The following is a 21934-nucleotide window of genomic DNA, read 5'->3' as shown; positions in this document are numbered from 1 at the left end:
GAATTATAGCTTCTTTAGAGGGACAACGATGGCTGCCCTGAGAGACACATGTGCACGCCCACACACACAGTGCAGAGAACAGGATAGTTGTCCACAACACACACACACACACACACACACACACACACACACACACACACACACACAGTAGAGAACAGGATAGTTGGCCAAACTCACACACACCTCCCCTCCACCCAAGGGCCAGTGTAGAGCAGAAGGGAGTGGTGTAATGATTATCTCGAGGCACAGAGCCACAGAGCTGGGAAGAGGAAGAACAATTGCATGCAGCCCAGAGACTGAGCCGGTCAGTCAAGCTACACTACAGTACTGCCCTGCACCCAGTCCTCTATATTTTACCTTCCAACCCAACACCAAAACAAACACTCATAAAAATGACTAAAAGCACCAACTTCCCCGTCAGCTGTCTGTACTGCACCCATTCCCAGACCTCATATATTTTAACATCCAACCTCGCGCAAACACTCATAAAAATGACTAAAAGCACAGCCCCCGCCCCGAGCTGTTTGTGTGTATGCGTGTGAGCACTTTAACACACACACATGCTATCTCCCTGCCTTTTTGCTAGCGGCTACTATCAGCGATCACCATTAACAGTAAAGGGAGTGGGTTAACAACATCTCCTCCTACTTAGCAACCAGCCAACTTATATTTTCCAGCTGCGCTGCCCTCCGCCTTAACACTGACCGGTTATCTACACACTACGTTTACAGCCTCTGCATATGCAAATGTCACGTGAGGAGACTGGTGAAGGGAAATTGATTTTCCCTGCCTGTATATACGGTTCTCAGGCCCAGCAGGAGGGTAATGAACGAAAGGTCTCGCTGCGTCTCAAATGGCACCCTATTCCCTACACGGTGCACTACTTGGTCAAAAGTAGGCCCTGGTCAAAAGTAGTGCACTATGTCGGGGGTAGGGTGCCATTTGGCACGGATACCCCCGAGGCCTATGTTGCAGAGGGAAATGCTCTCTACTGCTGTGTCAAGACCAGCATAAAACGATACACTGAACAATCGCACTACTGTATTGTAGACTACATACACGGAAAGGAAAAATAGAGAGAGGGTATTGCTGTCGGTGGGTTTCATCAAGATCTACAAGAGTGTTGCCCAACTCCGGTCCTCCAGTACTCCCAGCGGTACATATTGTTGTTGTGGCCCCCTGACAAGCACACCTGATTCTATTTGTCAACTAATCATAAAGCCCTTGACAAGCAGAATCAGGTGTTTTTGTCCGGGGCTACAACAACAATATGTAACGCTGGGGGTTACATACTGCTATACAGTATCTCTGTGCAAACAGACACTGCAATCACACAGGCAGCCCAAATCTGATGTTTTTGACCAAATTAGATCAGCTATGAAAAAGATCTGATGTGATTGGTCAAAAGACCAATTAGTGTAAAAAAGATCAGAATTGGCTGCCTGTGTAAACACAGCCTTAGAGAGAGGTAGAGATAAGATTCCCTGGGGAAGAAAGAGAGACTTGGCTTATACTGTTAAGCTTGAGTGGCTACAACCAAAGAGCTCTTAGACGGTCTGGCCTTTTATAAAGAGTGTGTTTTGAGGCGAGAGGAAATACGTGTGTGCGTGTGTGTGTGTGTGTGTGTGTGTGTGTGTGCGTGAACGTGTGCGCTTCTCTCTGAGATTGTGCTGCTAATATTAACCTGGCAGAGTGTTAGGGAAATGTAGGGGAATAAAAGGTGCGATTGAAAAGTAATGGTGATGATACAGGAAGCAGTACCAGTCACTCACTATATATAGACTACACAGGAGGTTGGTGGCACCTTAATTGGGGAGGATGGGCTTCATGGTAAGGGCTGGAGCGGAATTGGTGGAATGTTATCAAATACATCAAACACATGGTTTCCATGCCATTTCATTCACTCCGTTCCGGCCCTTATTATGAGCCATCCTCCCCTCAGCAGCCTCCACTGACAGACTACTGCCCCCTAAAGAAAATTAATTACAGCTCTAGGAGCCATTAGTACAGATCTACAAGCAGTTTACCCTCACCTGAGCATAACCTTAACCATACTGATAAATAACACAAAACTGACTTTAGGTCAGTGCTAGGGGAAACATTATCCTTCTCCTGGTGGAATGATGGATACAGTTCTAGGATCAGCTTACCCTCACCTAAGCCCAACCTTAACCATTGAGGGAGAATCTGACCTTAGATCAGCATCATAAGGGAAACGTAATCCTACTCCTGTCGCAATGTACAATCTGTTGATTGCCTCAGTCAAATTTGATGGAGGGCCCTATAACGTAATTTGGCCTTTTAATCTAATTTACAATGTGATACTGCATTTCATTAAGGTGGCATATCAACTGTCCTGTCTGCCCTAAAGACATGTGCTGCTAGCCAGGAGGTTGGTGGCACCTTAATTGAGGAGGACGGGATCATGGAAACGTCTGAAGTGGAATTGGTGGAATGGTATCAGATACAACAAATATATAGTTTCCATGGGTTTGCCATTCCATTTACACCGTTCCAGACATTATTATGAGCCGTCCTCCCCTCACCAGCCTCCACTGAGCCTGGTACTGTAGGTGGCATATCAGTTGTGCTCTACCACCAATCTCCTGTGTAGTCTACCTTCCATGTTCCCTTTGTTTTGTTGTTCAGCTATTGTATTTGTAACCGATGTGAAATGGCTAGCTCGTTAGCGGTGGTGCGCGCTAATAGCCTTTCAATCGGTGACGTCACTCGCTCTGAGACCGTGAAGTAGTTGTTCCCCTTGCTCTGCAAGGGCCGCGGCTTTTGTGGAGCGATGGGTAACGATGCTTCGTGGGTGTCAGTTGTTGATGTGTGCAGAGGGTCCCTGGTTCAAGCCCAGGTAGGGGCGAGGAGAGGGACGGAAGCTCTACTGTTACATATTCACAACAGTTTGTCCCCTGAAGGGTCATACTTGCCCTTGTCATCTCAAATTTCTGCACTTTGTCAAACCACACACCCTCTTGATTCCCAAATTGATTGGAAAGTTAAAGGTCTCACAACTACAAAAGAGAGGGATTTTGACACTACAATAACACACAGTGATTTTACGGCCACGTACACACCTAAACACATGTAAATGTACTCTTCTTCCTTGTATGTTTTCAGAGCGGCAGAACCATGCCAGGGAGTTGGTGAGAGAGGCTGACCTGTCAAAGTGGGGCGCTCTAGTCATCATGTCCGGGGATGGACTGCTGTTTGAGGTGAGGTACAAATGCAATAATCCATTCCCGACACTAATTCAAATTTACATTCTTACTTGACCTAGTAACTGTCTTGGAACTTTTAGTGCCGACAGGGCATCCATTTAGCTTCTAAACCTCAAACCCCAGTTTGCTGAGATCCGTGGTTCTGCCTGACTTTGCATATTGTTACACAGACACCGATTTTCAGCCTATTTTTGGAGAGTTCCCACTGAAAGTGCAGTTTAGTTTAGACCAGGCCTCATCTTGGTCTGTGAAAGGGGCCCTAGATCTGGTGAGTCTCTGGCTGTTGGGTGACCCCTGCTCTCTGTCCCCCCCAGGTTGTGAATGGCCTGATGGAGAGAGAGGACTGGGAGAAGGCCATCCAGACCCCACTGGGCATCCTACCAGGGGGCTCCGGTAACGCCCTGGCTGCCTCTATACACCACTACTCTGGGTGGGTGACACACCAAGACCCCCATGGAGCAGTTAGATAGCAGCAGTTAGTCCCAAAAATGTACTTTGAAAATGCGTGCTTTCCCCCTCCCCTTCCTTGAAGTACTCAATCTGGCATGATTACTTGTGGCAAGTAATGCATTGCTTTGATGTTTCCCATGTTGAATCAGTGATTACCTCAAAGAAGGGAATAATTAATTGAAAACCAATTTATCCAGTTGGGTGAGAAATATACTTCCAGGAAGACCGAGAAGAAGCACCCACTATAGACAACCATCTACACCAGCACAGGGCCTACTACTGCCCATATGTTTGACAAACTGGACTGAGTAAATCCCCAGAAATCAGTAGTGGAGAACAAACATACTGCTGCTGGCTCATTCTTTAACCACCACAGTACAGAACATCAAAACAATGAATCACAATTACACAACCAGCATGCCCTCCTGTCTGTCTACCTACCCCCGTATCACCCCTGTATCAACTGTATCACCGGTTTCTCTATGTATATATGCTGGTCCCAGATCTGTTCGGGCTGTAGGCTCTAGGAAACGGTAAAAACGGGTCAGTTTTGCCTTGAGCAGTGGGATCGGATGACTCTAATCGTTTATAGTTAGAACCCCCTCTACTGGTTGTTAAGAGATGCTACACCCAGGTTCCCTTTTCAGTGACTAAGAAAAAAGCTCAAAATGGTACGATGTTATTGTGTATATAAAATACAATGTACAAAAGCCATGATAAAAGAAAGCCAAACGGAGATCCCAATGGCTGCTATTGAATGGTGAGCCTAATGCCTAGGTTGAATATTGAATACAAGCTGAATATGGATATGCTGCCATATGGACGTGACCCCAGTCGTATGGAACTCTATTGAGACGTCATTATCTAATAGGCTGTGATGTAGAGGAGGAAGGACAGCAGGCTGAGTGGTGGATGTGGGGCTGGTGGTCCCATTAACCCCCCCAGCTGGGCTTGTCTTTGTCTGTCGAGTCTACCGCTTAATTCCCCCCTCTCTGTCCCCCTTCTTCCTACTCCCCCCATTCTTCTCCCCCCCTCTTTCTCTCTCCTCCCCCCTGACAGGGCCCAGCCGGTGTCAAGCGAGGAGCTGCTGGTCAGTTGTGGCTTCCTGCTGTGTAAGGGCCTGGTGTCTCGCATGGACCTGGCCTCCGTTCACCTGGGTTCCAGCCCCTCCAACCCCACGCGCCTCTTCTCCTTCCTCTCGCTGGCCTGGGGCTTTGTGGCTGACGTGGACGTGGAGAGCGAGAAGTACCGCCACGTGGGTGCCGCCCGCTTCACCATGGGCACATTGGTCAGGTTGGCATCGTTGAGGGTGTATAAGGGCCGTCTGGCATACCTGCCGGTTGACGAGGTGGATGGAGAGGAGGATGGGCAATCGCCAGTCTCGTTGGAGGAGATGACAAGCATGTCACCTCAACACCAACCGCCATCGTCTGCATTCTGCTCCTCCACCCTCCTCTGCCGACCTTTGAAGGACTCACCGTGCCAGAACGCAGCCCACCACACCTTCCGTAACTCAAACAATGCCTTCAAGGCGAAGAAGAGGGAACCCATGTCCGCAAATGCCACCCTAACAGGCCCGCCAGACTCTCTCCTGGTGCCCCTGGACCAGCCGGTGCCCAGCGACTGGGTGGTGGTGCCCGAGGAGGACTATGTCCTCATGCTGGCCATGTACCAGTCTCACCTGGCAAAGGACCTATATGTCGCACCTGACTCTACACTTGATGACGGCCTCATCCACCTAATATACGTCCGAGCAGGCATATCGCGCATGGCCCTGCTCCGGCTCTTCCTGGCCATGGAGAAGGGCACCCACCTGGCCAACAACTGCCCCCACCTGGTGTACACCCGGGTGCGGGCGCTGCGGCTGGAGCCCTACTCGTCAAAAGGGGTGATCACGGTGGATGGGGAGGTGGTGGAGTATGGGCCGGTCCAGGCCCAGGTACACGGCGGGATAGCCAGGCTCATCACTAGATGATAAACAAGATCCACTGGATGGATAGCTAGCGTTAGCATGTTATGCTAATAGATATGCTACGCTAAAAGCTAATATTAGTTAGCATTTTTCTGGACAATGCTAACAACTAGCATTAGCATTTTCTGCTCAGATCTAAAGGGGAGGTGGGATTAATGGACTTTTTAGTCTTCTCTGAATTTCTGCTTTGAATTGGAAGTGCCACGAAGGAGTAGCAAGGCTAGAACACAAAAAGTTCACAATGGGTGGGAATGTTTTATTTCTACAGAGCCCAATGTTCAATCTCCCATTAATTAGCATTTAGGCTGTTCTAAGATGGCTTCCCACTATCACAAAGCAACTGGCCTTTAGTCGGCTGTTGCAAGCTATGACATGAATATATTACTAGAACCGAGGTGAGAGATCGATCAAGAGCTCTGCTGTCTTACTCCATAAGCATAACTTATGAAATCTGAATATTTTCACCCACCCACACAAACATTCTCCTTACCAGGGGTACATATGATGTAGTGTCAGTCAGACCCTGGGCATGCTTTACGTCTATGGAAGGGCATTGCAACTTACATTTTCTTTCTTATGCAACGAGTGAGGTATGGATAGATGCCTTCACTGCTCTCTTCCGCTGTGACGTGGAAATATGGAAGATACATACAATCTCCAGAAGCCAGCATTGACATTATTAGAAACCAAGTCATTTGAACTCAATAAGGGGACTGTTGCGCCGATGCCGAAAACAACCCTCAACCATTGATGCTCAATTACCATAGGGTTGTTTTTGATTACCTTGAAGCTTGAATCTTGAGGGTCAGTAGTTTATCCTAAGGCCTAGACCCTGGACTACTTGATGACTGGTTTTGGATTTGAAAAGATTGGAGTTTATTTTGGATGTTGTGATTAGCTGAAAACGCACCATACTTACATTACTTCTTCAACCAGCCACCTTACATTGACATGCAAACAAGTATACTAAAGAAGACATATCTTCACGTAATTTGATATGTGCTTGTTTTATACCTCATATTTCCATGAACCGCTAGCTTTAAAATGGCCTAGAGTGAGGGCCTATTTTTTGTGTTGTGGCCTGTCCTGCAAAGGAAGGCATGCAGCACAGGTCCAGGTTAAGTGACTGATGACTTGTAGTGCCTGTATCAGGTCTCCAACTGCAGTCTTTCCCCATACCCCTCCCCCCATCCATCCTTCTCTTCCATCTAATTCATCCATCCCCTCCTCCTCCCTTTCTCGACACTGCAGTGCACCACAGGGCAGTCCGTCGCTTTTGTCTGCCTGCAGCTACAGCTGACACCCCAACAGTACACTACACGCACACACGGTACAGACCCCATCCCCTTCTCAGCAATCCTCACCTTATCATAAAGCTTTAAAACACACACACACAGAGAAGATAAACTATGAAATGATAAAGAGCAACCTAAGGCTAATGTGATGCTATTACAGTAGCTAGCCTGAGTTTACGCTCATCATAGCCCTCTTCTGAACTGATTCTGAACTCGGGCGATTATTCTGCCTTAAACACAAAAGGAAGAGAGGGGGTGCTTGATTAAACAGCACATTAGTCAGGGAATGGTAAAGAGGGAGGGATGAGGGAGAGTATTGACTTGTTAAATGCTGCCTGAGGGACCAGCATTGTGTGGGATGCATCCCAAATGGCACCCTATTCTCTATAAAGTGCACTACTTTTGAACAGGGCCCATATGGATGCAGACGTGGTCTTGGGACACAGCCCTTCTCCACAGCAGTGTAACATAAGGTTCTGACTGACACTGTGAAAGAAAGATGTTTATGTTCGTCTTGTTCGCCTCACAGGATGATAAGAGGTCATGGAACTGGGGGATACCCTGAGAGAATGTTATTTGGCCTCGGTTGATATTTTTTGGAGGCACAAAGTGCCCCTGATATGAATGAGCGCACATTTGGGCCACAAGATTTTCCCAAAATGCAAAAATGGCCATTTCATGTGATATTGTGCAATGACTGTCTTTGTTGTAAACCGGTCATCAGGCCAGACTAAATAATTATATACGGGGGAAGACCAAAATGACATATTTAAAGAAATGACAAATGTGATTTTAGCTGTGCTGCATGCAAAAGAAAGCACCTTGCATTGATGTTTAAAGTACAAAATGATTAACTCTGCTTTTAACCCTTTCAGGGGCATGAGCTCATCTGGTGTTCCTCCCCCTACTGCTTGCTATTTTAGAGCAGCAGCACATGCATTTTCAAACCTTACCTTGGTCGCGTTCCCCTGCTCAGACGTTGGTTGACTGACAAATTGCTAGTATAACATTTGTGGTTAGCTGATACATATGTAGTTGTAAACTCTGGCAACACCTGGGCAGCGGAACGTGCCCCATAGCATGCTGGGAATCAATGAGTCATGAAGCATTATGACGGGGAAATGGATGTGAAAATATCAAAACGCACATGACAGTCTCTTATTTCAGTTCCTCCATGAGATTAATTGTTGTTCAGACAGAAATGTTCTGCTTTGCTCGGGCTTGAAACATGCTCCAAAAAATCCATTCCTTAAAGCTAGCTTGGGCCATGAGATTTTCCTGACCACTTCACTAGGAAACTCTGGGCCCTACTCATAGCCTATGCAAGTCTGCCTGCCTTGCTGGTGATGCAGTCCCTGGCGCTTTCTCAATTGTAACAATTCTTACCCTCTTCATTTTCTCTGGTTGTTTGCACTGATTGGAAAATATTTGACAGGTGAAAACATGGTGGAAGATTATCGGTAGGCTGGCAGGCTTTCACCTGCTCAGTTCTTTCAGATCAGAGCAATGCAGGAAAGGAAACAAGGACAGATTTTAGACGATTGAGAAAGAGCCCCTGAAACTGTTTGGTGTGCCTTGAACATGTTGCCCCTTAGTTGTGGGAAGAGGGGTGTGTACTGTTATGACGCTTAGTAGACTTGGCATACAACCCTGACACCGGTCCTATTCATCTTCAATATTTAATTTATGAGGAAACGGACCTACTCCAGTAACCCATTTCCAGTTGAATTGAGCGCTTGCTTAAGAACGGAAAAGGAGGTTTGATGAAGCTTAATGTCCCAGTTTGTGAAAACTCAGGCCCAGACCCTAATATACTCCATTGTTGTCACTTGAAAGTGTATAGCTAAAGAAATTCAGTCCAGTACTATCCCAAAAATCTTGGAGTCTTACTGCTGCTGCTTGACTGTTGTCTTATTGACTGTGATTTTCAGGTGTATTTGGTGAAGGGAAAGTAACTGTTCTTTTCACAAATCTTGATTTGATATTCTTTACTTGAGTTGAATACAGAGCTCTATTTTTCCACTTTTTCCAAAATGTTGAATCAAATAAAGTGAAAACCAAAACATTTGTTTCTTTTGAATAACAAGATTAAGTTGCTGTTTTGTCCTTTGAGTGAGGTCAACTGAAACACTACTCTACAACCATATTCAATCCACCACAAGCGACAACTTGTAACCATGGTACTGCTTGCAAAGTTTAATACATCACTTTAAAAACAGGTCTTGAAACGTAATGAAAGGAACTGTAAAAAAATGACAAATCAAGAAGAAAAAAACTGCAAACGTATACTTATGTCCCAAGTGTTCTCATGACCACTTACAGAGCTCAAGTTAGTTAAATATTTGTATTTATAGTATAGTCATGACTTCTGTACAGAGGGATCAGGCTAAAAATCATAAGTTTACCAATACAGGCCACTGTGGAAATGTTCATATGGTATAGTCAAGTCTTGTCTCCGTTCAAGGCTTAAAGCAACATGTTACATGCTTTGGCTGGAAATCTCTCGCAGTAATGAATACGTCTGAATATAAACATACACAGAAAATTTTACATAACTTCATGTGCTTGAAATCCTTCATGTTTTTTTCTCAAGACCTGGCTTCACATTTTTTTTCTGTTTTTGCAATAGTGGAGAAACAAGTGCATGAGCGAGAGAGAGATCTATGGTTGCAAACACAGGAGAAGGTCGGTGGGAACCAACCAAGGCTGCAACGCTACAAGTACTGCAGCCTAAAATGGGAAAGCACAAGGAACATCCTTCAGGGCTTACTGTACAGGCAGCAAAAGAGAAAAGAGGAAGAAAGTCAAGGAGGAAGAGAAGCAATGGAAGCCTGATTGCCATGCATGGTACAGGAATTTATATATTTCTTTTAAGGTGGAAGGAGAAAAATAATAATACAAAAAAAATATCCCATTCAGCTCTTCTTTTCTTCTTTACAATAATCAGTTTGTCTCCCGCTTGCACTCACTCATTTACAAATGGCACTTTGTACTGTCTCACACACTCATGAACACTAAGCATTTAGCATCTTTGTTCAAGCGAAAAGACTAGCCAACGCCCTCGTTTTCAGTTCACCGGTAAACACAAGGGGAATGGACCAACAGAATATCTGGCAAAAAGCAAGAGCATAATAATATATTTCAGATGGATGTCAACAGCGACGGTTCAAATAACCAAGGAAGCACTATCAGAACTAGCCCAGTTCCAGATCTGTTTGTGCATTCTTGCCAAAGATCGCACAAACAGATTTGGGACCAGGCTATATAAAGAACCAGATGGCGTTAAATCGCTGCACTTTCTTTCACAGTAGTACTTTTAACACTTGATCCTAAATCTGTTTGTGCTTTAAAATCAACTACTAGCCAAAAGGAGTTGATCAAAGAACATACAGGTCTGGGACCAGGCTTCTTTCATTCTTCGGCGCACACAATGAATGGAACCACTGACCCCTGGTGGCCATACAGAGAAAAGCTCCCTGTGTTAATAAATAGAACACTGACCATTTTTCAAGCAAGTATAAACAAACCAGCAATAATTTAAAGAAACATAAAAGTAACATCACAAAGTACAAGCATGACTATGCCAGAGGCCATGTTGTCAAAAGTGCATCATTCACCCTTTAAAATGGGAAAATGAAAGAACGGGATACCACTCCAATCTTGGGGTAATCAGTGACACGCCATCATGCTCAAGACAAAGGGCGAGAACAAAACCAAATCAGATATAAGCTCATGAAAAACTTCTGCATCCACACTCAATCTCTGTCTACAAACTTCAATCAATCTCCATCACCAAACAAACCGCAGTTGAGAGTAACATTGGAATAGAGAGGCTGAAGCTTCACCATTCAACTTGTGGGTTGCCATTGTCAAAGCAGATCTGGGATCAGTTATTTTGTTTTATTTATTATTCGTGTTATACATTTTTCCTACCTCCGAATTGTTAAATTAAGCATAAGTCCAGGGAAAACTGACCCCAGATCTGATGTTAGACGGCCAACCTCTGAACACTGGAATGGGGTGAATGTAGTGGGTATCAGGCGGGGTAACAAGCAGCTCTGTACATAGGGTCTGATAATATATTAAGAAGAACAATTCAAGTAAGGCAACATGTTGAGATAGGACTCATTTAGTGATGGAATGGATAGCGTTTTTTTACTCGCGTCATGTTCACGGTAGTGGCTCTGCTTCTAGTAGTAGCCCAGTGAGTGAGCAGAAGAGAGGATTGTGGGATAGCTCTGGAGGACCATTCTGAACGACCAGCCTTTAAGTGACAAAAGGGTCAATGAAAGCTGCAAGGAAGGAAAAAACATCACTACCTTGAACATGGAGAAGGTTAAGACAAGGTAATAATTCCATGGAGAAGCGTTAGAAAAAAAATATATAATAACATTCGTCGGACCAGCACCAGACAGAAAAATGAATGGTAGTGAATGTTAGCAGTACAGAGAGTTAGCCATCAAAGTGGAAAATAAAACACAACCGTAGTGAATTTCAGCTAACTACTCAACAAACACATAGCATAACTGTCATCCTATTCATTTAAACTTTTTTCAAATGATCTACAGTCACTTTACTTGATTTCTTGACCGCTGGTCGCGGTTTCAACGCCAATCCTGTCGAATCAGCAACTGTGCTGGTCCAATGAATGTGTTTATTTTCGAACGTGGTCTTAAACTGGGCATTTTCAACCTAGCCTTGATCCCTTGTAGAAGAAAAAAAATATGTCAAGTGGAGTCTAAAGAGCGACATGGGTGATATAACTAAAAAAAGTCTGTACAGTGTCAAAGTTATCAAGTCTGAGAATGGAAACTTTCTACAGTCAAAGATATTAAAGAGCTCATTTGACTTTACCTAGAGGTAAGGTCATATAGTTCTGTGTAACTGCACTCCTCTATTCTAGAGCCAGGTCTCTCCTCAGGGATATACCGTAGGGCCTAGTAAGTTATATAACATCCAGAAGTAGTGATTAGTATGTAAACTTGTCACTCAAGTGTTTCTGCAACGACGTGTTTTGGTGCGAGCGATTGGCGAGGGAACCAACAAGGACATAGCAGAGTGAAGCGGGTGTAGGTGGGCAGTTAATAACATTCAGATAGTGTGTGTGTGTGTCTGAAGCGAGAAAGAACGAGAGGAGCAGGGCAAAAAGCAAACAACCAGTAACATCTAGATTAAAAAGAAACTCAATACGTCAGCGTGTCAAAAGGTGCCCAGCCCTGCCGAGATTGTCTGTTGATTGGAGAGTGCAGGGTGGTAACAGGGCACAGGAGCAGTGCTAAGGGTGCCCGCCAGGGTCAAAGGAGCCAGGCATACTGGGAAATGTAGTTCAGAGAAAACCCAGCTTTGAGAATCTGTCCAGGTTGAGCCTGCAGATTCCAGGACCCCATGGCTACTGTAAGAGCCTCCATTCAGTTTAGATCCAATTGACACGGCGGAGTAACATTTTAATTTGTGCTAAGAAAATGAATTTGTGGCGGCAATTCACAAAGAATGTCACTCTTCAGGTAATTCCACTTCCTCTTACAGCAGCTATAGACGATGCAAGTCAATGGCACTTTTTTACTTTTTTTTAATCAAACCAGCTCTGCATCTCTCCTCCTCTCCTTCCTCGTCCGTCAGGGCCTAGGAGGGTCCACAAGGGGCAGACGTGTGGCGCTGCCTTCCAGTCGAGGCTCTCGCTCCTTGATTGTGTGTCCGTGAGAGCTCAGAGGGTCCAATATGAGGGAGGGCGCTTATGGTTCATGGCTTAGATCCCCATAAGACACTCCCACTCCTCTCCCTTCACATCCGGCCTCTGTCTGGCCTCTGGACACTGACAGAAAAGCACATACACCCAGTTAACTTCTAGTGGTCTGAGGGAGGGTGCAAGAGTGCACTAGATAGATGGCTGATGGGTAGGGGCACTGGGCAGCAGTTGGGCAAGGGGGATCAGAGCGTACGGGGGGGCTATTTGGGAAATCATTGGGGGCACAGTGCAGCTTTTGGAGTGTGGGCTTTGAGGTGGTAGGCGTTGGGGGAGTCACTAGTCACTTGTCCTCTATGTGGTCGGGGATGGAGGTGGCGGCCAGGGCGGCCCGGTACTGCAGCAGCACGCTGCGCACGCTCTTCACAAAGCCCTTGGAGAGAGGAAAGAGGGGGAAGCCAATGTCCGGGTACCCGCTCCGCTCGGGCAGGAAGCTCCGGTAGCTCTTCCTGCGCTTCTTTGGTCGCACCGCCGGCTGGCTGCCGCCCGCAGTGTCCGAGGTGGCCCCCCTAACAGACCCGGAGACCACCACACTCGCCCCGGCTACCTCACTGGCCAAGACGGCGCCGTCGCAGTCCAAGTTCTGGCTGAGCTCCTGCTGGGAGGCGGCGGTGGTGGAAAGGCTCAGGCCAGAGTCCTCCAGCTCTTCATCCTTGGTGCCCTGGGGCTTGTTGGGGGTGCTGTGGGCCACAAGATCCAAGAGGAGTGTCTCGTCTAGAGGCCCCACTGAGGGAGGCCTGTCCCGGGATGGTCTTGGCGGAGGGCCCCTCTCGGCTAGCTCGTGGAGCTCCAGCCAGGCCTCCAGGCGGTGCACCAGGCGCCAGCCGCTGGAGGTGAAGTGCTGCCGGATCTCCTGCTGGAACACCTGTTTGGAAACAGACGAAAGATAAATCATTATGGCTCAATCTCACCATGATCTGAATCATAACCTATAAGAATAATTTATAACTTCTATAAGGCTTTTCATAGAATCTCGAAGCTCTTCAAGAGCAAAAACAAACAAGCAATATATCATGACAGGTCAACCAACAGGGGCCAAGTCTTTAGTCCAAAGATGGAGAGGGTCGGTTCACGGCTTGAGAGGAGGGAACTGATCAGAGGATAGTGATGGGGGGTGTTTTAGCCACTGGGCCTCTTCCACTCTGTGTTGCACCCACTAGGTTGATACCTCAGCAGCCCTGGGCACCAAAAACTCACCACACAGAGTTCAGAATAGTAGCCAGTCGTCCTCACGACCAACCCTCTGCCTCAGCACTGCTGTATGCCTCCATCTCCCATTCCTATTGAGTGTCAGGCAACTCCTCAAATTATGTTCAAAAGATCATGAACTGGCAGCCGGGTGACGCATTTTTCCAAACAAAAACATATGCCAGCTAGCAAGCCAAAAAGAGTTAACCTGCAAATTCGTGGCTCAAAAACACAAGATATGCAATATAAAAAAAGAAAAACACTTAAACACAAATATGTACAGACCTCTACCACAGCACCATAGGCTGTCACCCAACTATAACTATCCATCACCACCTGCCATTTATCCCCAACTCATCCAGTAATAAGATAAACGTTTTCTTAAATCTTCAGAAAATTGAAATGTGTCTTTGGCACTTTGACTTACAGGTGAAATTTGTACAGCAACTATCAGCATACATTAACCGTCCGTTTATTTGGAGGATTTTTACTGCGTTTTGTATTCAGAGTACGACCCTGCCTCACACAGGAAGCGGCGCAGGTCCTAATCCAGGCACTTGTCATCTCCCGTCTGGATTACTGCAACTCGCTGTTGGCTGGGCTCCCTGCCTGTGCCATTAAACCCCTACAACTCATCCAGAACGCCGCAGCCCGTCTGGTGTTCAACCTTCCCAAGTTCTCTCACGTCACCCCGCTCCTCCACTGGCTTCCAGTTGAAGCTCGCATCCGCTACAAGACCATGGTGCTTGCCTACGGAGCCGTGAGGTGAACGGCACCTCCGTACCTTCAGGCTCTGATCAGTCCCTACACCCAAACGAGGGCACTGCGTTCATCCACCTCTGGCCTGCTGGCCCCCCTACCTCTGAGGAAGCACAGTTCCCGCTCAGCCCAGTCAAAACTGTTCGCTGCTCTGGCACCCCTATGGTGGAACAAGCTCCCTCACGACGCCAGGACAGCGGAGTCAATCACCACCTTCCGGAGACACCTGAAACCCCACCTCTTTAAGGAATACCTAGGATAGGATAAAGTAATCCTTCTAACCCCCCCCTAAAAGATTTAGATGCACTATTGTAAAGTGGTTGTTCCACTGGATATCATAAGGTGAATGCACCAATTTGTAAGTCGCTCTGGATAAGAGCGTCTGCTAAATGACTTAAATGTAAATGTAAAATCAAATCGTATACAAAATCTACACAAAACAGATTGATCTGATTTATCTAGTGTCAAACTGTATCCCAACCTCTATGGGTGTTTGCAGCAGCTGGGTCATGGACTGCACCATCTTGATGAGGGCCATCTCGTTGTAGCAGCGACTGTTCTCATAGCCCTCCTGCAGGCCCCGGTCACTGTCGAAACCTGCCTCATTGTAGTAGGGCTCGTTGACCAGGATCAGGCCTGGGAGAGACACACACATAGCACACGCTTTAGATTCTTCTAGACACACAATCAAGCATTAAAAAAGGCCCAGCGCAGTCAAAAACGTGATTGTCCTGCATTTTATATACAGCGACTATACAAAATGTCCATAACAGACTGACCAGGTGAAAGCTACGATCGCTTAATGATGTCACTTGTTAAATCCACTTCAAAACAGTGTAGACGAAGGGGAGGAGACGGGTTAAAGAAGGAATTTGAAGCCTTGAGACATGGATTGTATATGTGTGCCATGTAGAGTGTGACTGGGCAAGACAAACGATTGAAGTGCCTTTGAACAGGGTATGGTAGTAGGTGCCAGGCCCACCGGTAAATTAGGTAATAGACCAATAAGACAATTCCAAACCTCTGCCAATAACAGCTAGTTTTCAGTTTTCCCCTCCCCACTCAGACCAATTCCAGACAGTCCTAGCAAAAATCTTGCTCAAGAAATTGCTCTTCGATAAGAAGCTATTTGTTGCCTTTTTGACCATTTTAATTTAAAACAAACACAGTAAGGTACTTAATTGTTAACCAGAAATGATTTGATATTGAGATAAAAACAGCTACATTGGATCAGTAACGTTACAAAGGACCCAAATACCTTAGAAATCAAAGACATTCACACATTAACCCTTCATTCTAGTGTACGTAAAGACTCAAACTTTGGTTAACCTCAAACACCTTTGACAACTCAAATGTATTTTGCCTTTTGTGGATTAACCTGAATAAACCTATTAGCATAGTTTGAGATGGCAACAAACCCTATAATTGTCTCCAAAATCCTGAGGTGAATATTACTGATAGGAAGGTGAGGCAGTTTAACCACAACGGTCTTGTCAGAGGGTGATGGTGTGTGACACTCACTGTAGCCGAAGCAGACATGAGCAAATGAACGGCATGAATAAAACATACACTTCTGCTGAAAGGTAGACAACGGGGGGGGGCCTAAAGTACCCAAACCTGACTGGTAATGAGAGATTCTGGATGAGGTGGGGGGGTGAATCAAGACTGTGCGCGTGACTGTAAGAGTAGGTCAGTTTAGACTCGCCTTGGATGGAGATAAGCACTTGCAGCAGGCTAGACTTGCTGGTCCACCTCTCTGTACCCTGAGGATGGATAAACAGGGAAGACAGTGTGAGGCACATTTTATACAAACAGATAATGTTCAAAATATTAAAAAGTCAAAGGGAAAGTAATGGGTGGTCCTAATAACAGTCCAAGGGAAAGTAATGGGTGGTCCTAATAACAGTCAAAGGGAAAGTAATGGGTGGTCCTAATAACAGTCAAAGGGAAAGTAATGGGTGGTCCTAATAACAGTCAAAGGGAAAGTAATGGGTGGTCCTAATAACAGTCAAAGGGAAAGTAATGGGTGGTCCTAATAACAGTCAAAGGGAAAGTAATGGGTGGTCTAATAACAGTCAAAGGGAAAGTAATGGGTGGTCTAATAACAGTGAAAGGGAAAGTAATGGGTGGTCTAATAACAGTCAAAGGGAAAGTAATGGGTGGTCTAAGTATTTGACCTAAATAGTTTGTGTATGTATTGGTAGTGATATGTAGGCTGTGTGCCTTTTTTATTTTTTATTGTTGTAGTTCTATCCTTGATGTTCTGTATTATATTTAATGTTTTGTGTGGGACCCAGGAAGAGGAGCTGCTGCTTTTGCAATCGCACTTTATCACACTTTTTTCGGGAGGGATAAAGGTCTACTTTTACCTTGCCAATCCAGGTGCCCAGCAGGCTGACGCAGACCTTGCCATTGTCGTAGAGGTTGGGGTTGAGGCGCCCGCTGCACTGTGACAGGTAGCGGAAGAGGGGCGGCACCGACGGGTAAATATTTGGTAGCTGGATGTCGAAGAGGAACAGGCCGTCCTCGTAAGGGGTGCGCGTGGGCCCCTTGATCAGGGCCGAGAACAGGTCCTATGAAGAGAGAGGGACAGGGTGAAGAAAGAGGAGAGGAATTGGGAATCACAAATGTCAACGAGAGTAGCACATGTTCACTATCATCACTTAACTTCAAAAATAACAGCATGAAGAGTTTTTAAATCAAGGGTTTAATGAGTGCAGAGAAACTGGCAGCTCAAAACCGGAGTCACTTAAGCCACTGAAGAGTGGTCTGATGCAATTTAACACTTGACTGTAATCGACTACATTCGGATCACTTCCAAACGGCTCTCTTCTCAGGTGTCGGTGAGCGTACCATACGGTCCTCGAAGGTTTTGACCATGATGCCGTCGGGCAGTGAGGTGGCCAGCAGAGCCATCTCCTTCCTCACGGTGCTGAAAAACTTCTTGGCCTCGGCCGGCTGGAACTCCATCTTCTTAAAGGTGTGGGTGTCTGACAGAAGTCAGATAAATGTTTTGGTATTCTAACAAGGCATTTAGTGAGTATTTGAAAAGGCCATTTTAAGTAATGGACCAGTGCATTTAAAAATGTTCAAAGAGGGCATTTCTGGGGGTATTTAAGTCATGAAGTGTACTCTTCTCCCTGTACTACTAGTTTAGTGGATGTCTCAGTAACAAAGACAAACAATGACAAACTAAAAGCGCAGTATTGCGTCCTCACCTGGTGACCACTCCAGCACAGAGAACACCTCTCCCTTGGCACTGGTGAAGGTGACTCCGGGCTTGCCACCACTCTGTTGGCACAGAACAGGCGTATCGCTTGGCCACTCTGGCGCCGTGCCTGGCGTCTTCGCCGCCGCCTCCTCCTGGGGCCTTTCTTCGCCCCCTCTTTCCCCTCCCTCCATACTCCCACCTCCTCCTGCCCCGCCCTCCACCACCATCCGCTCCTCCTCCACGATGGCCACATTGTCTAGGGTCTTCCTCAGGTTCTCCTGGAGTTTCTTGATGTCATCCAGGAAGCGCTTCTCCTTGGTGGGCTTCTCGGGCGTGATGGCAGTGGCGGCGTTAGTCCCATTGGCGGCGGGCGCGGCACCGGACGTGGGCGAGGTAGGCGAGCCGCCGGTCCACAGCTGCTCCACAGTCATGTTCTTCAGGCTCTCCAGGATCTTCAGGGCCTCCTTGAGTTCACGGAAGCCCCGCGGCGTGCCCTCTTTCCCGGGGAGCTTCTCTGCGGCATCACCCCCTCCTGCTCCAGGAGTGGCTCCCCCAGCACCGGTGCCTGGGCTGACTATAGCCCCAGCTCCCTCCAGGTCCTCTGAGGAGTTAGGTGGCTTGGTGGGGGTGGGGGTGGTGGCCCCTGCTTTGCCGCCCTCCTCTGGGGGGATGATGAAGGGGCTGGAGCCGGTGGGGGTGGGGGCCGGGGTGGCGGTGTCGTCGTTGGCGGGGTGCTGGTCATCCTCGTTGGCGGTCAGGCCGTTGTCAGTCTCCCAGCTGTCGCTCTCGTCCTCCCACTCCTCCGTGGACAGGCCACTGCTGCTCTCCTCCACAGAGTCATAGTCAGTCTCCTCGATCTCAGACTCCACGTTGTACAGGTGCTAGATTGAGGGGGAGGGTTAGAGAGAAAAACGAAAATCACTGCGTTTATACGCGCTCATTAATCATTGCTAAGTGCTTTTTGTGTCAATATCAAAATGTCATTATAGAATAATTCATTTTTAAAAGGGCAGCATGCAAATCACACAGCAGCATGCTTTCTGCAACAACTTCAGATTGAAAAGATAATTAGCATCAACATATAATTAGCATGAACAGAAACCGGAGCAAGGTACAGCAGTAGCACACTTCATTGACATAGTGAACACAAGCCAACAGAACCTTAACAGAAACCAACAGAGCCACCGATTAGTGACCACTACAACTACCGCATTTGAGGGACAGAAAGACTACAATTACCATGAGTACCTGTGGTAGGACGACGGTCATGGAGTTGTCGGCCCACACCACCTCCACCTTGCTGCTCACGTCCACTCTGAAGACCTGACCTACTGACGTCTGGGCAGGTAAGAAAAAAGATTTTTAAAAACGGTATGTGAAAATACTCTTTCTACACGATAGCACCATACTGGATGATATTTCCTTTCAGAGCACGCTTTTAGCAACTATGGTGGATCTGTAACCAGGCCAAACGTGGACCGGCAAAGAACACTCCAAGCACCACAGGGAAAAGTACTAACATGACAACAACCAAAATTAAAGACATTTTTTGAACTTACATCGTTCTCGCACTCCGTATTGCGCCCGTTCTCAGAGTTCCCTATCCTGATGACGATATCAGTGGTACGGAAGTGGAAGTCTGGGTGGTCGGCGATGTCGTACACACTAACATCCTCCTCTTCTCCTGTGACCTAAACAAACAAAACCACCATCCATTACTGACATCATGCAGCTCAAATGACACTAGAAGCCACCCTGTATAGTGCACTGTTTTTGAGCAGAGCAACAGGAACATGGGGCTATTGCTTTGGCCCAAAGTAGCGCACTATACGTGGAATAGGGTAATGTGGAATAGAGTCAGATTTGCCCAAATTCAACTTCTATAGAGCCATTAATGGAATAAATAAATAAAAAGGTTGTTGTTCCGCCGGCGACACTAGCCCGACCCACAATGCCCAGCAGACTGACCTCCACGTCGTCGCTGGAGGCGTTGAGTTTGATCCACTTCACAGCGCACGTCCTGCCTTTGTGGTCGCCCGACTGGATGATCCCGTACACGCCCGGGTCCGTAGGGGCTTGGGCTGTGTGACCACACACACACAGAAAGACAGAGCTGAAGTTACATTTTGTGCCTCAGGTCAGAGAGTATCACCAAGGACACCAAGTATGAAAACAAACCTGATGAACAGCTCCCTCGTTGCATAGCTACAATAGTCATTTACAACATTAGTAATTTCTAGTGTATTTCTGATCAATTTGATGTCATTTTAAAATGGACAAAAATGAGCTTTTCTTTCAAAAACAAGGACATTTCTAAGTGACAAACTTTTGAACAGTAGTGTAAATCTTTTGATAAACCGCTTATAAAAGCTGATAGTAGTAGTATTTCGACTGAAATGTCTAACATGCTAATTGCTAACCCGTTAGCTATCATTTTTACAACACCAATAAATCACAAAACATTGGAGGTAACGCTGTTGAATATGCCGATAATACGGGATTTTACGACACACAATACAGTACAATACAGTCGAAAGTATTCAGACCCCTTGACTTATTCAACTTTTTGTTAGGTTACAGCCTTATTCTAAAATTGATTAAATAGTTTTTTTTCCCCTTCTTGAATTCTCACACAATACCCCATAATGACAAAGGAAAACCAGGTTGAGAAATGTTAGCAATTTTTTTTACTGAAATATCACATTTGCATAAGTATTCAGACCCTTTAAAACAGTACTTTGTTGAAGCACCTTCGGCAGCGACTAAAGCATAGTATCTTTTTGGGTATGACGCAACAAGGACATTGAGACTTGTCCCGAAGCCACTCCTGCGTTGTCTTGGCTGTGTGCTTAGGGTCATTATCCTGTTGGAAGGTGAACCTTCACCCCAGTGTGAGGAACTGAGTGCTCTGGAGCAGGTTTTCATGCTCCTTTCATCTTTGCCTCGATCCTGACCAGTCTCTAAGTGCCTGTCGCTGAAAAACACCCTCACTACATGATGCTACCACCACACTTCACTGTAGGGATGGTGCCAGGTTCCCTCCAGATGTGACGCTTGGCATTCAGACCAACAAGTTCAATCTTTGTTTCATCAGACCAGAGAATCTTTTTTCTCATGGTCAGAGTCTTTAGGTGCCTTTTTGCAAACTCCAACAGAACGAAGCAAAGTACAAAGAGATCCCTGATGAAAACCTGCACCAGAGCGCTCAGGACCTCAGGCTGGGGGTGAAGGTTCACCTTCCAACAGGACAACACAGGAGTGGCTTCAGGACAAGCCTCAGTGTCCTTGAGTGGCCCAGCCAGAGCCTGAAAATAGCTGTGCAGCAACGCTCCCCATCCAACCTGACAGAGCTTGAGAGGATCTGCAGAGAAGAATGGGAGAAACTCCCCAAATACAGGTGTGCCAAGCTTGTAGCATCACGGCCAAGAAGAATGGAGGCTGTAATCGCTGCCAAACGTGCTTCAACAAAGAACTGAGTAAAGGGTCTGAATAATTATGGAAACGTGATATTTCAGTTTTAAATGTTTTATACATTTGCAAAAATGTCTAAAAACCTGTTTTTGCTTTGCCATTATGAGGTAGTGTGTGTGGATTGATAAGGGGGGAAAAAAATGTAATCAAGTTTAGAATAAGGCTGTAACGTAACAAAATGTGGAAAAAGTCTGATTAATTTCCGAATGCACTGTACAAGGCCTGAAGACGAGTGTGAAGTGCGCTAGCTACTTACGTCGTTTATCGACAACAAAGTCTCCGGGGCAGAACTCATGGTTGTCTAGGTGCTGGATGGGGATGAGGTCATTGGAGCGGATGAGGGTCTCCATACGGCCGTCCTTCCAGAGGACGTCGGCCGAGGTCTTGGTGGACACCACCTCTACCGCCACCCTGATGGTAAAAACAGGGAGATGGCAGATATTAGAACCTGCGACTTAGTAACGAATACTGGAAGTTGTGTCTTCACTGACAAGGCCTAACTATTTCAGCAAGAAGTTCTGGTTAAGAGTGGAAAATGCCTACAGGTTATAGAATGGAATGTTAAACTGACTCAGCCATATGCGCAGCAATCAAAGATATCGCAGGATGAGTGGAGCC

General features: G+C 46.4%; 2 protein-coding genes across 3 annotated transcripts in view; one reads left to right on the top strand and one right to left on the bottom strand.

Moving 5' to 3' along the window:
- Positions 1 to 9036, top strand: part of LOC106588251 (sphingosine kinase 1-like) — a 28163-nt gene extending 19127 nt beyond the window's left edge. The window contains exons 3-5 of the mRNA XM_014177092.2: positions 3127 to 3221; positions 3542 to 3657; positions 4737 to 9036. Of these exons, the coding sequence (XP_014032567.2) occupies positions 3127 to 3221; positions 3542 to 3657; positions 4737 to 5652 (1127 nt within the window). The 3' untranslated portion in view covers positions 5653 to 9036. The remainder of the gene's footprint in view (positions 1 to 3126; positions 3222 to 3541; positions 3658 to 4736) is intronic.
- An 80-nt stretch (positions 9037 to 9116) lies between these two features.
- Positions 9117 to 21934, bottom strand: part of LOC106588250 ((E3-independent) E2 ubiquitin-conjugating enzyme UBE2O) — a 46573-nt gene continuing 33755 nt past the window's right edge. The window contains exons 11-20 of one of the 2 annotated variants that reach the window (XM_014177082.2): positions 21573 to 21727; positions 19814 to 19926; positions 19405 to 19536; positions 19085 to 19183; positions 17853 to 18726; positions 17488 to 17624; positions 17004 to 17207; positions 16340 to 16397; positions 15116 to 15270; positions 9117 to 13552 (exon numbers count right to left, since the gene is read on the bottom strand). In XM_014177082.2, the coding sequence (XP_014032557.2) occupies positions 12971 to 13552; positions 15116 to 15270; positions 16340 to 16397; positions 17004 to 17207; positions 17488 to 17624; positions 17853 to 18726; positions 19085 to 19183; positions 19405 to 19536; positions 19814 to 19926; positions 21573 to 21727 (2509 nt within the window). In that variant the 3' untranslated portion in view covers positions 9117 to 12970. The remainder of the gene's footprint in view (positions 13553 to 15115; positions 15271 to 16339; positions 16398 to 17003; positions 17208 to 17487; positions 17625 to 17852; positions 18727 to 19084; positions 19184 to 19404; positions 19537 to 19813; positions 19927 to 21572; positions 21728 to 21934) is intronic. The other variant, XM_014177088.2, reaches the window with a different exon arrangement.

Source organism: Salmo salar, chromosome ssa02 (assembly GCF_905237065.1).
Source record: "Salmo salar chromosome ssa02, Ssal_v3.1, whole genome shotgun sequence".
In the NCBI taxonomy this organism is placed as follows: Eukaryota; Metazoa; Chordata; class Actinopteri; order Salmoniformes; family Salmonidae; genus Salmo; species Salmo salar.
The sequence above is the reverse complement of the archived record's forward strand: the minus strand, read 5'-3'. Positions and strand labels throughout refer to the sequence as shown.